This window comes from Arachis ipaensis, chromosome B10 (assembly GCF_059453495.1).
Source record: "Arachis ipaensis isolate K30076 ecotype BB chromosome B10, ASM5945349v1, whole genome shotgun sequence".
Lineage (NCBI taxonomy): Eukaryota > Viridiplantae > Streptophyta > Magnoliopsida > Fabales > Fabaceae > Arachis > Arachis ipaensis.
This window is the reverse complement of record NC_142435.1, coordinates 11,922,102-11,937,886: the sequence shown is the minus strand read 5'-3', so window position 1 is coordinate 11,937,886 and position 15,785 is coordinate 11,922,102. Positions and strand designations below refer to the sequence as shown.

At 38.2% G+C, this 15,785-nt stretch overlaps 1 protein-coding gene and 1 pseudogene across 1 annotated transcript; both read left to right on the top strand.

The window, feature by feature from the left end:
* Positions 1 to 460: 460 nt before the first annotated feature.
* LOC148579158 (uncharacterized) lies at positions 461 to 1,071 on the top strand (annotated as a pseudogene).
* Positions 1,072 to 14,103: 13,032 nt separating this feature from the next.
* On the top strand, positions 14,104 to 14,820 carry LOC148579157 (uncharacterized). The gene has a single exon (XM_088488999.1). It carries the CDS (start codon positions 14,104 to 14,106, stop codon positions 14,818 to 14,820), a length of 717 nt encoding a protein of 238 aa, XP_088345125.1.
* Positions 14,821 to 15,785: the final 965 nt, after the last annotated feature.

The window sequence follows — 15,785 nt, the reverse complement described above, 5'->3', positions numbered from 1 at the left end:
CGTCCTTTGGCACCTTTTTGGGAAGCGTCCTTTGAATCCCCGGGATGTCATGGGAGACCCAGAGGTTTGTTGTACTTTTATTGGTGTGTGTTTTGTTATTCTTTTATTTTTCTTGTCTTTTCGATTTGGGGACTTATGCTTCTTTTTCCTTTTTCCAGTTGAAATGGCCAGTGGTTTGAGTACTTTGGCGAGGTTGAAAGCCGCCATGGATCGGGAGGTAGCGTTGGCAACCTCTCTTTCTCCTCCTTTATCCCTTCCTGCCGAGGATTCTCGGGCCGTTTCTCAGAAGCTGGCCTCGGCTGGGGTTGGCGGTAGGGCCCCTGCTTCTCTAGGTCTGGTGATTTCGGGTGGTGATGAAGAGGTAGTTGTGGTCTCGACTGCTGGTGCCTCCCGAAAGCAAAGGAGGTCGGAGGAGGTTAGCAGCGAAAATTTGGAAAAGGAGGATACGGTGCCTTTTGTGATGGACCGGAGATTTGACGCTCTAGCTTTCATTGATCAGCACCTTATGCCTGGTACTGAGAATTTTTTCCATGACTGCGACGTGGCTTTCCAGGCTAAGTCGGTGTATCGTGCCCTCTTCCATTCTGCTGTGATAGTTCGGAAGGTTGAGCCTGTGATGGCCCAGGTGGGTCTTCTGGACAAGAAGCTGCATCAATCCCAGGCCGAGGTGACCAAGATGAAGGAGTAGCTAGGGGCGGCAGAAACGGCTACGGAGAAGGCCGTCAAGGCCTCTGAGGATGCTGGAGTTGAGCTGCTCCGTTTATCCGAGGTTGAGACTTCACTTTTGTCCTAGCTGGGAGGGAGTGAAGGCGGGCGTCGGATGCCAAATCTCGGGCTGCCGTGCTTCTAGCTGAGGTGGATACCTTGAAGGCCGAGGTGGCCTCTCTGAAGGTTGAAGCCGAAGGGCTGAAGCAGGAGAAGGGGGTGTTATTGGCCGATGTAAAGAATGAGATCTCTGCAACTGAGGAGACGATGAGGGCTCAGACTCTGGTTCTTGGACCGGATGTGGATGTGTCCGTCATGGGGGCGTTCAAGACTGTCCGAGATGGCCAGATCGTAGATATAGCGTAGGGTGCTTGTTATTTCTTCCTAGTTGATTCGTCGTTTGGGCCTTTTTTATGACTTTCTTTATAAAACTTGCTTTTGCTTGTGGTTGGCCTCTTGGCCGTGTTACTGACTTATATATTTATGTATTTGATGATTTTGTTTTGTGATCGGGCCGTCCAAGTGTTTTATCATTTTGTTTGTACCGTTAGGCCTGAGTCGTTTCTTGACTCGAGGTTTTTATATGTGGACCATTAGGGTCTTTTGTTGGGTCGTGTAATCGTGTATTCGTAGATATCCATATGTTTGGACCTCGGGGGTGATCGGTCCCCGGTGGTGGCCGTGCGTTTCTTGCCGTTTAGGAAGGGCAATAGTTTTTAAGATAGGAAAAAAGATTGAAAATGAGACTTTATTAAAATATTGGGTCTCATTAAACCCTTCGGCATAGGCAGGAAAGAGTACCCGAAAATAACACTAAACAAATAAGGAAAAAAAACATAGATAATTGTGATGGTTTATCTTAAGAGAGGAAATGCTCCTAAGTCTAGTATCGTCATAGGTTGGTGGCATTCTAGGTTCTCGGTATCTCAACTTCGTTAAGTCATTCGAGCTTGCAGGCTTCTTTCTCGATTACCGCTTTGATTATGTATAGGCATTCCCAATTAGGGGTGAGTTTCCCTTCCCCAGGGTAGGGGCTTCGACGTCGTTTCATCGTAAGACGAGAACGTCAGATCCGAAGTCCCGTCGGCTAACCTACGGCTTAGAAAATTCGTAGGTTAGACGGAACGGGGTTTCCCACATAGAGGTCTGGGGAGTGGTTCGGTATGACCAAAGGACCAATCCGAGCTCATTAGACCAGAGTCCTTTGGCTTCGTCGAGCCGTTTCTTGAGGCCCTTTACTATTATCTTGTTGGCCGATTCGACCCGTTCGTTTGTTTGTGAGGGTTTTACCAAGCTGAAGCGGTGAGATATGTGAAGTCCCGCTAGAAATTCTTGGAATTGTTTGTCGGAGAATTGGGTTCCGTTATCCAAGATTACAACCTCGGGGATCCCAAACCAGGTTACTATGTGTTTCCAGAAGAACTTCCGGCATTGGGTTGCCGTGATGGAGGCCAAGGGTTCGGCCTCAATCTACTTGGTGTAGTAGTCGATTGCGACGATGAAGGATCGGAGTTGCACGGGAGCCATGGGAAAAGGGCCGACGAGGTCAATGCCCCATGTCCCGAAGAGTCGGTCTGCTGTTATGGTGTTGAGCTGGTGTGGGGCGGCTTGGTGGAAGTTGGAATGCATCTGGCATTTGCTACAGGTTTTGACCAATTGCAAGGAGTCTCTGATGATAGAGGGCCAGAAGTATCCTGCTAGGATGACTTCCTGGGCAAGGATTTTGCCTCCAATGCCGTGGCCACAACATCCTTCGTGAATCTCACAAAGTATATAGTCCGTGTCGCCGGGTTCGACGCATTTGAGGAGGGGTTGTGAGAATCCTCGCTTGTAAGCCTGTCCCGCTATTGTAGTGTAATTGGTGGCCTCCCGTTTTAACCGTTTTGCTTCCCTGGGGTCCTCAGGTAATGCTGCGTTTAGGAGGTATTGAAGGATGGGGGCGGTCCATGAGTTTTGGTTTGAGATAGGGAGGTCGACCGTGGTCAAGACTGATATGGATGGTGTTCTGACAACTTCCTAGATCAACGATTGGTTCTCTTGGCCTGGTTTGGTGTTGGCTAGTTTTGAGAGTAGGTCTGCCCTTGTGTTTCGTTCCCTGGGAATGTGTTAGATGGTTACCTGCTCGAATTCTTTTGTCAATTCTTTTACCTTGGTTAGGTATTGTTGTAGCAGGGGGTCTCGTGCTTGGTAGTCCCCATTGATTTGGGAGCTGACTACCTAGGAATCGCTGCAGATCTCGAGTTCTTTTACTCCGACTTCTTTGGCTAATGTTAGTTCGGCTAGGAGGGCCTTATATTTGGCTTGGTTGTTTGATATCAGGAACTCATATCGAATGGATTGTTTGATGACGATTCTGTTCTTATTTTCCAGTATCACTCCGGCCCCTCCTGAGTTGGTGTTGGATGAGCCGTCCACGTGTAGTTTCCAGATTTCTGTAGCGGTATTTCCTAGGGTCATTTCAGCAATAAAGTCTGCCATGGCTTGTACTTTGATTGCGTTTCGGGGCTTGAAACCGATCTGGAATTAGGACAGTTTGACTGACCACGCCAGCATCCTTCCTGCTAGGTCCGGTTTTTGCAGTACTTGTTTGATCGCTTGGTCGGTTCAGACCGTAATGGGGTGAGCCTGAAAGTACTGTCGAAGGCACCGGAAGGCCGTGAGTAGTGTGAAAGCAAGTTTTTCGGGCCGGGAGTAACGTGTCTATGTGTTTTAGAGGACTTTTCTTATGAAATAGATAGGTCTTTGGGTCCTGTGTTCGTCTTCTTGGACGAGTGCTGCGGCTAGAGTTTCTTCTGTTATGGATAGGTATAGGTAGAGAGTTTCCCCTATTTTAGGTTTGGAGAGAATGGAGGGGTTCTGCTAGTACCCTTTTGAAGTGTTGGAACGCTTCCTCGCATTCCGTCTCCCATTTGAAGGGGATCCCCTTTTTCATGAGTTTGAAGAAAGGGATGGCCTTCTGGTCCGAAGCGCCGAGAAAGCGGGAAAGGGCGGCCAGCCGGCTGGTCAGCTTTTGAATGTCTTTGAGGTTTCCTGAGCTGTTCATCTCGAGGATGGCCTTGCATTTTCTGGGGTTTTCTTCGACTCCGCGCTAGGTGATCATGAATCCTAGGAATTTTCCGGCTTCCATTCCGAAGGCGCACTTTATCGGGTTGAGGTGCATTAGGGTGTTCATTACTAGTTCGAGATCGCTGATGAGCTGTTCACCAGATTGGGTTTTGGTGAGCATATCATCTATGTAGACTTCTAACTTGGTTCCAGATAAGTCTTGGAATATTTTGTTAACGAGCCTCTGGTAGCTGGCTCCTACATTTTTTAGTCCAAAAGGCATGACTGTGTAACAGTACGTGCCGTCGAGAGTTATAAACGCAGTTTGTCTTCATCGGTCCGGTGCATGGGTATCTGATTATACCTAGAGTAAGCGTCCATGAAAATGAGGGAACGTCGACGAGTCCGTCAATGTTTGGAAGGGGGAAGGCATCTTTGGGACAAGCTTTGTTCAAGTCCGTGTAATCAACACACAATCGTCATTTTTCATTTGCTTGTTTTACTAATACAACGTTGGCCAACCAGGTCGTGTAAGGTAGTTCTCAGATGAAGCCCGCCTCGAGGAGGGCTTTAACTTGTTTTTTGACCTCGACTACTCGGTCTGGGGACATTTTTCGTCTTCTTTGGGTCACAGGCTTGGCCTTCGGGTCCACAGTTAATCTGTGAGACATCTGGTCAGGATCTATGCCAAGCATGTCAGTAAGGGTGAATGCGAACAAGTCCCTGTTTTGTTTTAGGAGGTCTATCAGGTCTTCCTTTAGGTCGTATCATAAGTTCCTGTTGATGAACGTGTACTCCCCTTGGTGAGCCCTATCTGTAGTTTCTCCATGTCTCCTTTTGGTTCTGGTCCGGGTTGGTGGCCCTGGCAGGCGTTGAGGTCGGCAAGAAGGACGCCCGCCACATCTCGGGACCTTTTGTGGAGAGCCAAGCTTTTATTGTCGCATTCTACTGCGATTTCCCGATTTTCGTGGATTGTGCCGATCGTGTTGTCGTCGACTTGGAACTTCATGAGTAAGAATTTGGTAAAGATGACTGCGAAGAGGTCATTAATGGTTTTTCTCCCGAGGATGATGTTGTAGGCAGTGGAGTCCTTGAGGACGACGAACTCGGAGAGGATGGTCTTCCTTTGGCTTCCGGTTCCGATGGTGAGGGGAAGCATGATGGAGCCATCTGGTTTAACGAAGTTATCCCTGAGCCCAGTTACCTCGTTACGGTAGGTTTGTAGGTTCTCACTTCGAAGCCCGATTTTGTCAAAAGCTCCCCTGAAGAGGATGTTGGAATCTGCTCCGGTGTCAACCAGTATCCTTTTGACCAACCCTGTCCCAACTTTTGCAGAGATGACAAACGGTGCGTCTTCTGCCGAGGTGCCGTGTTGGCAGTCCTCGGGGAAGAACGTAATCGCTTTTGCGGTGGTGGGAGCTGGAGCTTGGTTCCTAACAGCCAGGATTTTGTGGTCTTTTTTCAATGCTGATTTCGATTTTCCTGGAGCATATTTTCCGGTGATGACGTTTACGACTATGGTGAGATCTGTTTCTAGACTCTCCCAAGGTGCTTGTCGTTGCGTCCTTGGGTTGCGTCCTTCGCACTCTGGTGATCTGTCCCTCTCTGCACATTTCGGTTCTCTAATGAATTTGGTGAACTCGGGGACTTTGCCATCTCGAATGGCTTGCTCGAGGGAATCCTTTAAGTCGAAATAGTCTTGGGTTTTATGTACGTATCCCCGGTGGTAGTCGCAATATAGGATCTTGTTGCCGCCTGTCCTCTCCTTAAGCTGTCGGGCCTTTGAGAGGATGCCTCGTTCTGCTATTTGATGGTAGATCTCTGTGATGGGGGCTGGCAAGGGGTGTAGTTTGAGAACTTTCCGATTCTGGGGGGTCGATTGGTGTTTGCCGGTTTGATGAGGTGCCACATTATCGTTCTGCCATTTGTTGGCGGCTACAACTTGGCTCACCTTCTTGTCGTTTATATATTCCCTTGCGACGCTCTGAATTTCATGCATGGTCCAAACTGGTTTGGTGGTGAGATGTTTTTGGAAGTCTTCGTTCATGAGTCCATTGGTTAGATAGAGACTTCCGACTAAATCCGTCAGTCCATCGACCGTTAGGCACTCATCATTGAACTGGTCCAGGTATTTTCTCGAGGATTTATCCTGCCTTTGGGTGACCCCAGCAAACTAATGGGGTGTTTGGCCTTGGTGATTCTGGTGGTGAACTGGGCCATAAATTTCATCGAAATATCATGAAAGTTGGCTATGGAGCCATTTGGGAGGGTGTTGAACCATTTGATCGCAGGTCCAGCCAGGGTAACCGGGAAGGCCTGCATCAGACCGAGTCGGCGGCCCCTTCCAGATTCATCCTAGCTTCGAAGGCCGTTAGATGTTCCTGGGGATCCTTGGTTTCGACGTATTTCATGTCTGTGGGCTTGTCGAAGCCCTTGGGAAGCTTTGCTCTTAAGATCCTTTCGATGAAAAGGGTGGCTCCAATTATTATGTGTTTGTTTTTCGTATGCTTGGCTTCCCGATATCGTCGGTCGTCTTCTTCGCGTCGGCGTTTTGGGTCTCGGGAAACGATGTGATCGTGTCTTTTGATGTGTCGCCGCTCAGGTGACCTGTTGTGTCTGGTTTCACGGTGGGATCGGGTTCTGGAAGTCGCATGGCTTCCATGTTCTGCGTGATACCGCTCTTTGGTCATGACTCAGCCCTCGAGGTCTTGCACCCAGAGACAGAGATCTTGGATTATCTGGACTGCCTTTTCTCCCAGGTTGTCAGGGGCTCAGGTCTTAGGGGGTAGAAGATTGTCTTCTTTTGGTTGCTGTGGGGTTGATTGGCGAACAACGCTTGTTATCTTTTTATGGGTGGGGGTGGGGGTGAGGGGGTGGAGGTTTCCCGGTGCTCGGGAGTTGGGCTTTGTGTGCGTGAGTTATGATGGCTTGGTGATTGCTCCTCTTGGTTATCCGCCATGCTGTCACGACGTTGCATTCCCCACAGATGGCGCCAATGTACAAGATGTCTCTGGTAGGGGTTGCGAGATGGATCGGGGACTTACGAGTCGAGGCGGTCACCGGATTATCTGACTGGAACAATGGGGGTGGTACCTGCAAAGACACTCTGACGCTCAAGTCAGAATGGATCTAAGAGGTATGAGGTGAGTGGAATGAGTGACGTACCTGAGGGGGCCTGGGGCTTCCTTTATATAGGTGGATGTAGTTCATCTTATCTTATCTTGTTTGGCCAAGATAGGAGAGATATTTGAATTTGAATATTGATTAGAGGATTTAGTAGGCCGATTTTGGACCTTCCAGAAGGAGGAAGAGGTCCGACTCGAAAATTCAGGTTCGAAGAATTCCGGGTGGAGGATCCGCAAGTCAAATCCATAACAAGAGTATACACAGAATTAATGCATTTAATTAAAAATGACTATTTGAGTCAAATACAAATAATTGCTATACTTATTAATTTTAACATTTGTGCTATATGAATGAACTGAATAAATTACAAGATTTTAAAGTAATGATATTTACAATCTACTTAAAAAATTATTCGTTTGTATTATTATAAGAAAAAAGTACTCATTTATGTAACCATAACCTTAAGTATTGTAAAACTTAATAGAATATAAGCCATAACATATATTTAAGTAAACTAATTTACCAATAACAAAATAAAAAAATACCCAAGACTCTTAAGACAATACGTTATTAAGCTATATAAAAATGGGATGAATATCCGGATAATTGCTATGCTATTTGATAAGAAAAGGGAATTTTGAAAACACATACATAAACCCTTATATAAAAGAATAACGGATTTTGAAAACCCTTACATGTACCCTGACTTTTATCCATTTAGTGTTTTTCGTTAAAAATAGAATAGAACTATGTAACAAAATAATATCACTACAAATTATACATTCTTTCTAATTACACTACATTGGTCATTAGAAAAAGTAAAATTTGTAGTAAATTTTTTTCGATGGAGTTAATAGGTGCCAACTATCATTATTATGAAGCTTGATTTTAAATATTTAAAAGTTTTTTTCCAATTTCCTTACGGAGTCAACTTTTGTATATCAAATATCAGAAATATAAAAGAAAATATTACTTCTAAATTGAATGTTACTTAATCAATCTTTTTAGAACTATTATAAATAATAGATGACAACAAGAATACACTTAATGAATCACTTCTTAAAGTCAAATTTATTTTATACTCAATTATTTGTGTTTGTTATGATTAAAATATACAAAATAATCTACTTTTTAAAATACAAAATATAAGGTGAAATTTTATATAATAAAATAGAAATGTTATGAATCTTCATGTTATGGTTCTACAGTATGATAAGAAAAAAGGATTTTGAAACTACTTATATAAAAAATCATACACAGATTAAATACAAAAAAAAATTATTACTGGGTAATTTTTGTTTAGTTGGATTAATAAGTGCCAACTACTATTGTTATGGTGCTTTATTTTAAATGTTTAATACTTTTTATCAATTTCTTTTTGAAGTTAACTTTTGTATACCAAATCTCAAAAATTGAAAAAAAAATCATTTTATTTGACTTTTAAATTTAATATTTTTTAATCAAATTTTTAAAAATATTATAAATAATACATGAAAACAAAAATAACTTTCGTATGTAATTCATTATTTAAAAGTTCAATTTATTTTGTACTCAATTATTTATGTTTATTATCAAGAAAATATACAAAATTAGCTACTTTTTTTAAGTACAAACGATTTGAACTACCATTATTATGAAGCTTGATTTAACTATTTTATTTTTATTGGTAATGTACGGAATTAAATTTTGTGTACCAAATCTCATAAACATACAAAAAATATAATATATTTTTACTTTTTGACATAATATTATTTAACCAACCTTTATATAAACATGATCAATAATACATGAAAAGAAAAAAAATTTATTAATTCACTTTTTAAAGAAAAAAATATTTTATGCTCAATTATTTATATTTGCTAAACAGGAAACATACAAAATAAGCTACTTTTTAAAGTACAAAATATAAAGTGCAAGTTTAGATAATAAAATAAATATACTGGTTTAGAATACAAACATTTAGGATATGATATAGAATTAAGGGGTATAAAAATATTAATGAATCTTGGGCTAATTGGTCTATTATTTGACAAGAAAAAAGAATTTCGAATACATTTCATAAAAAATATAAAAATTATCCAAAAAAAAATTATTATTCAATATTTATTGTGAGCATTTTTTATGATTCTTTATAAAAAAATGTTTAATTCTTTTTACTTGATTTTTTTATGAAGTTATCTTTTTTATATTCAGTCTCCTATATATATATATATGAAAACATAATTTTTACCTACTAAACTAAATATTTAGTATTTCAGCTAATTTAGTTTGGAAGTACTGTCACTTTCGGGAAGATTTATTTCGCTCGAACTAAGCAAATCCTAATTACAAGGGATGAGATCAAGTTCCTAAAAAAGAATTAGCCCAAATCTTTAATTTATGAATGAATTCAGACAAAAAAATTGGCGAAAAGATAGATATATAGCAGCTTTGCTTATGATTTGATGGGAAAAAAGAAGCAGGTTGCTCTTAAATTGGGAAGTATTTATGTATGTGATATCCAACTCCAAAAAATGAGATAGGGTACCCCTTTATGTCTAATAAACAGGGAGCAGCAATTCCTATGTGTGTATTTATTGTTATCAGATATGAGAAGCTTTTGTCCAATAAAAAAAAGCCGCAGTAGTTTACCAGAAGTGTGCCTTTTGTAGTTGAATTTTGCCTGGCTAATTTTAAGCCAAGTTAGAACCCAGACTGAAAGAAAGAACTGCCATTTTCATTCGGATCCCGCTAGGGAGACAATGGACTATTTGTACAATATGTACAATGAGTTATTGAATTACAAAATGAACATCCCCCATACTATCTAGAATAACCATCCGAGTACTAGCGATAATAAACATCTTCCCAAAAGCTTAAACTGATTTTGGGGTTCACCAAGGATCGAACTCTTAACCTTTCAAATCTAGCGCTCTAATACCATGTCATGATACCACTCATCCCAAAAGCTTCAGCTGATGGGAAAATGTAACACTAATGATTATATCTCTAATACTCCCTAAACCTCCATTGTACATATTGTATAAATATTTCATTGGCTCCTCATACTTTCCCTTTTCATTATTGTTGCTTTATCTTACCCGTACTTAAACCATGCATTAATATCAACTAAGTGAACCTGATTTCTTATGATTTTTCGAAAGTTGTTGTATATATATATATATATCATATATACTTCTCAATCTCTTTATTAAACATAAGTACTAAGTTGAAATAACCAAACCAGGTTAGTATTGCTATAACTAAACTTTAACAGCTGATTAGTAATGAAATTTTTTTTTCTGCAACCATTAATGTTACCTAACTCATAACATTTGGATATGAAAAAAAAACTGAAAACTATAACCCCAAGTAATTATGGCCCTGTATAACTCATACCACTTATGTAGTTTATATAAGGTTAGCATCTCTTTCTTAATATGACAAGTAGCCATATACATCCTACTATATTGGAGTTATACATATAATTGATAGTGGTAATTAGCTTCTTTTCTTCATTCAAGCAAACCAAATTTTAGAATGACTAATCCACCTTCCAAACCTCAGACATTGTTACTTCTTTCAGACGACCTCATATTGGAGATTTTTGCTGGAGCCGATGTCAATACGGTTGGTCGCAGCATAACCCTGTGCAGCTTTTGGAACTGGGAGCTGGGGACCGAGGAGTTTGTCTTCAAGCATCTGCATGCTGCTAAGAAGATGCCAGCTTCCATTTATGTTCACTTTGGTCTCACGGGACGAAGATCATTAGGGAGTTGGGTTTTTAGATTTAATGTGGATATTGGGGAGAATGAACACCTGCACATTCCATTCTTGAGGAACTTTCAGGGCCAATTCGAAGTGATCAATACTGATAATGGCTGCATGACCATTAGGTATTCATGCATTAGTCACCCAAGTAATCTCATCGTGTGGAATCCTAATACTGATCAGGTAACACCAATTTCGGACCCTATGCAACATCATTGTTGTATTTGTGCCTCCATTTATGCATTCCTGTACTTTCCTGATTTGGTTGGGTATGTGTGGATAAATATTTATAAGAAAATTCTTAACTCACAATCATGGTTGACTTCATACTCATCAGTGACTAGCCATTGGAATAGTAATTTCCCCTGCCCTCCATATGTTCAGGGTGTTGATTCTAAGTATGTTGTTAACCATGGCATCGTTTATTGGTTGAATTGGAACAATCATATAGTGACAAGCCCATAGTGTATTATTCACTTTTCAATTTTTACCAATCAGTTTAGATTCATTTTGATCCCTGTGGAAGTTAGAGCTATAATTCAGCAGCTTTTAATCTGTCAAGGTTGTTTATATTATGCTGCTGTTCATGCTAAATCAGGCAGTTATAGGTGGCTCATCTGGAAAATTAAAGAAGGCAATCAAGGCTACTCTTGGGAGTTGTGGTCTCAGTTTCGGGGTCATGGATCAGCAGAATATCCAAAGTATTTGACTCATGATTATTTGATAACAGTTAAAGATACTTTTCAACCAACTAGATGAACTCAGTTCACCATCACCAAGTTAGATACAAAAAAATCAGCAAAGAAGAACACTTCAAGTGGTGGAATTCCCACTTTCTACGTATATTAAATCACTGAATGTGAATTTCACCACCATTGTCCTAGATTAGTATATATACATGGTCTAACAATTATTGTATGCTATTCTAAAGTCTCTAGGGAAACTATATATCATTATTTATATGTATTGTCTAACTGATATAGCATATATGCTGAAATTAGCTTTAATAAGTGGGATCCATTTGTATCAGCAATGCTATAGTTAACGTCCTTAATGTTTTCTTTGTGTTTGTCATTTTCTACTATTTTTGTGATATTGTAATCTAATTAAGTGCCTTTTTATATATACTATGAAGTACTGCAGTAAGTTGTAAAAGAAACTAACATATTTGCTTAGTGGTATAAACTTATCGGGTTAATAGATATCTTAACTTGGCTGACATCTTTATTGCCAACTTAATGTTAATTTTCTTGCTTAATGTAGCTATGCTCTATGATATGGAAGTCTCTTTATTAATGAATAAAGCTCAACACGAATCTAACATTTTTTTTTTACTTGAAATTTATATGTTTCACAAACTTACTTTCAAAGCATTTATTTAGAACACTTTCTAATCAGATCGATAAGCAAGAATACAGGTATATAATTCCTATACATTCTAATGCTTTGACATTTTAATGTCTTGAGAGTTCTTGTATCATGATTTGGAAGTTTATGTTGAACATGTTTGCAACCGCATCTCCATGCTTACTAATAACATATTACTTAGTCTTTTGAGTGTCTAATATAGTTAAGTCTAATTACCTATGAAAAGATGAGTGTAAACAAAACTTTTCACTATAAAAAAATCCAATGAGAAGCATTGTAACAATTAGAATTGGAACTATAAAGGTATACAATATCCATATATATTTACAATGCCAAAAAAAAGATGCCCTGTAATGGATTTTTCTTAAACACTTACTTTAATATTACGAGACTTATATGAAGGTAGTGTCTACTGTGATATTAAAAAATTTTGCACACACAGTAATTTCATGCATATTATAAAAGACAATAAAAAACTCTAAATAAATTTAACATGTGTATGACCAAAAATGTTTAAATTGATATTAACATGATAATTGAGAAAAAAAAAGATACAATTATTTCTATTTGGGTATATATATATATATACACACCTAATCAAACCATTTTTCCCACATCAAATATTTAAGTGAGCATATTCAAATTTGTCTACATAGGAACTATCATCATTACTGGAGTACCAATGACTTTTACAAGCAAGAAATTAGGCTAATTATGCTAAATAAAATACAGTTGGTAAAATATATCTCTGGAGCTTTGCTATAGTAACCTTTAAATTGAGGTCATATCATCTTAGGCAATCAATTCTGTATACCACCTAATCAATATTATTCTATTTATTTAACGAGATGTTGTCTAATTAATATCTCTTACTATTAATATCAAGTTCTCTATTTCCTGTCAGTTTGAATATAAAGTTACATTGTTATAGTAAATCTCATACAAATAAGACAAAATTATTTTCCCCTACTAAGTTAAATATTAACTATTCTAGATATCTTAGTTTGAAATAGTATCACCTTGGAAAAGATATCTTAAGCAATAGAATGAAACAAACCTTAGTTAAAAAAATGAAATAAAGTATCTAGAAAATGATTTCTTTTCTATCTTCTACAAAACTAATTAATGAGTGGTTTCGTATCAACATGAGAGGCATTATTTCCTTCAGTATGTGTCAATTGTTTGAAGTTTATTGAAGTAAATCCAATAATCGATGAAAATTGCATCAGGAATTTTCTCAATTTAGATTATATATTAACAGCTGATGAAACCCAATGATTTGACTGGCCAAACAATTACCCACTTCATATATTGTTGGTCTAATTTAATAATAGATGAATCTGTTGTAATATTGTATAATATTGTAGTTATATAAATGAATAAAAAAACTTTTCTATTTACTAAAAAAAAGATAAAATGCAATATATACCTACAACAGAGGATATAAGTAGAATTAAGTCAAGGAACACACATGCAATGCTTTAACTTATATAGTCTATTTGACAACTTAATTACACTTCAAAAAATAATTTGAGGTAAAAACAGTATCCAACGTTGACATGTCTTCACCAAATAAGACCAAGCATTCTCTTTTTCATTTATTAATTGGTAACATTAAACTGAGAATTAATGAATATATTTTTTTTCTATTTCTTGACAGCATTGCTTTTTTTCCATATTTAGTTTATTCAAAGGCATTAGGCGGGTGACCTTAATATTGTTATCCTACAAGTGATATATACATCCTTCTATAAATACTATATCAAAACTCAAATAAGTCTTCACAGTTAAACTAAAACACTCAAATAAGTCTTCTACTGACCCTTCCTCCCGTCTCTACAATAAGCCAGTATTTCATTACCAATAATACCACCATGAGTGATGTTCCTCCTAAAAGGGTTAACATTCCAGATCTTCCGATGGAGTTTATTCTGAAAATTTTTTATCTATGTGATGTTTCTACCATTCTCAATACTCGAGTAACATGCAGATTTTGGAGAAAAAATCTCAGCTCATATGTTTTTTTAGAAGAGATTGCAAGAAGGTGGAAGAGCAAGAGTTGTTCCCTCTTTGCTCACTTTTGCTACTCTTCTGATTGGACAAAGTCATATGAGTGCCTTAACTAGTGAGACTTTTCCACTTCACTTCCCATTCATGTTAACTGCTGAAGGTTGGTTCCAGATAGTTGGAGTTGAGAATAGCATTATTTGTATACGCTACTCTTCTATGGGTAACAGAAGCTACTTGCTCACCTGGAATCCCATTTTCAGTTACTCTAAAATCATTTCTGACCTTCATAAACGCTATTGTGAGGGTTGTGCATTTCTTTACTCTTTTATGTACTATCCAAACACGCTTGATTATGCTCTGCTGCACGTGTACATGGAAAATCCAGATAGCTCTACATGTGTTTTAACCATGTATACAAGTTTTAGAAGAAATTGGAATGTTACAGTTCCATACCTAGAGAATGCACGTAGGTTGAATCCAACCTATGTGTCATTTAATAGTGTCGTTTATTGGGTTATTGTCATTACTGATGAAGATGATGTTCATCTTCCTTATATAGTTTCTTTCAACATTATCACTTACTCCTTTGATCAGATTTTACTTCCAGAAGAAAGACTTCAACGTTCCCATACTCTTTTAGTCCGAAGTGGGCACCTATGTGTTGTTGCTAATAATGGTGATGATTACTCATATAACTCAGTCATTTGGCAGCTTGACCAGAATAGTTCTAGCTTTAACTGGACTAAACTATTTTTCTACAACGGTATTGGACCGTCTTACATACCTGCTACTATTGTTGATGATGATATTATTTAGATTAAGGAAAGGCATCTAGAAGTTGAAGATATACATGACTTCAGATTCACTCACTTTCATATACGCTGCTATAGTCCAGCTATTGGCTCAAAGAAGACCCTTCAATGGGTTAATTATGACAATGTAGTCAAACTATAGACACTACACAAATTCTACCCAGGACTATTCCCTGTGTGATATGCAAGTTTGGTTCCTTAATGATAGTTTTGTGTTAGGTGTATGCATCTGGTGTCCTTCTAATTAAGTTTTTGGATAAAGTACTAAATTGGTCCCCTACGTTTGAGCGTAATCGTGTTTTGGTCTTTAAGGTTTAAAGTGTCCTATTTGAATCCAAAAAAAATTTATTTAGCTTCAATTTAGTCCCACTATAAGGTCAAAATTAAATAATTTACGAAATATCTTACATTACAACAGTACAAGAACAAGGTCGATAATTTGGAGAACAAGTACAAACTCCAAAGGAACAAAATCAACCATAGATGCATCAATACATTTATTTATCATTCTCTTAAGTTTTATAGAAAATATTTCATTTAAATTATAAAAAAATGATAAATAAATGTATTGATGCATCTACGGTTGATTTTGTGACTCTGGAGCTTGTACTTGTTCTCCCGATTATCGATATTGTTCTTATACTGCTGTCATGTAGGACATTCCGTTAATTATTTAACTTTGACCTCACGATGGGACTATATTGAAGCTAAATAAAACTTTTTTGAATTCAAATAGGACACTTTAAACCTTAAGGACCAAAACAGGATTACGCCCAAACGTAGGGGACCAATTTAATACTTTACCCTAAATTTTTTCTTCCTTTTTAGCTTTGTAATGGAATGTGTGTCTATTGTTCCTATGTCATGTTGTTTGTGTGAGATGTTTTTAGACATTTCTACCTATGTATTTTATGTTTATGCTTTTGCTCTTTAGTAAGCATATTAAGTATAGTCATCGTGTGATGTTTG

What these genes read in the sequence shown, in the direction of transcription:
- LOC148579157 (XM_088488999.1), top strand. Translation starts at nt 14,104, where the DNA reads ATGAGTGCCTTAACTAGTGAGACTTTTCCACTTCACTTCCCATTCATG.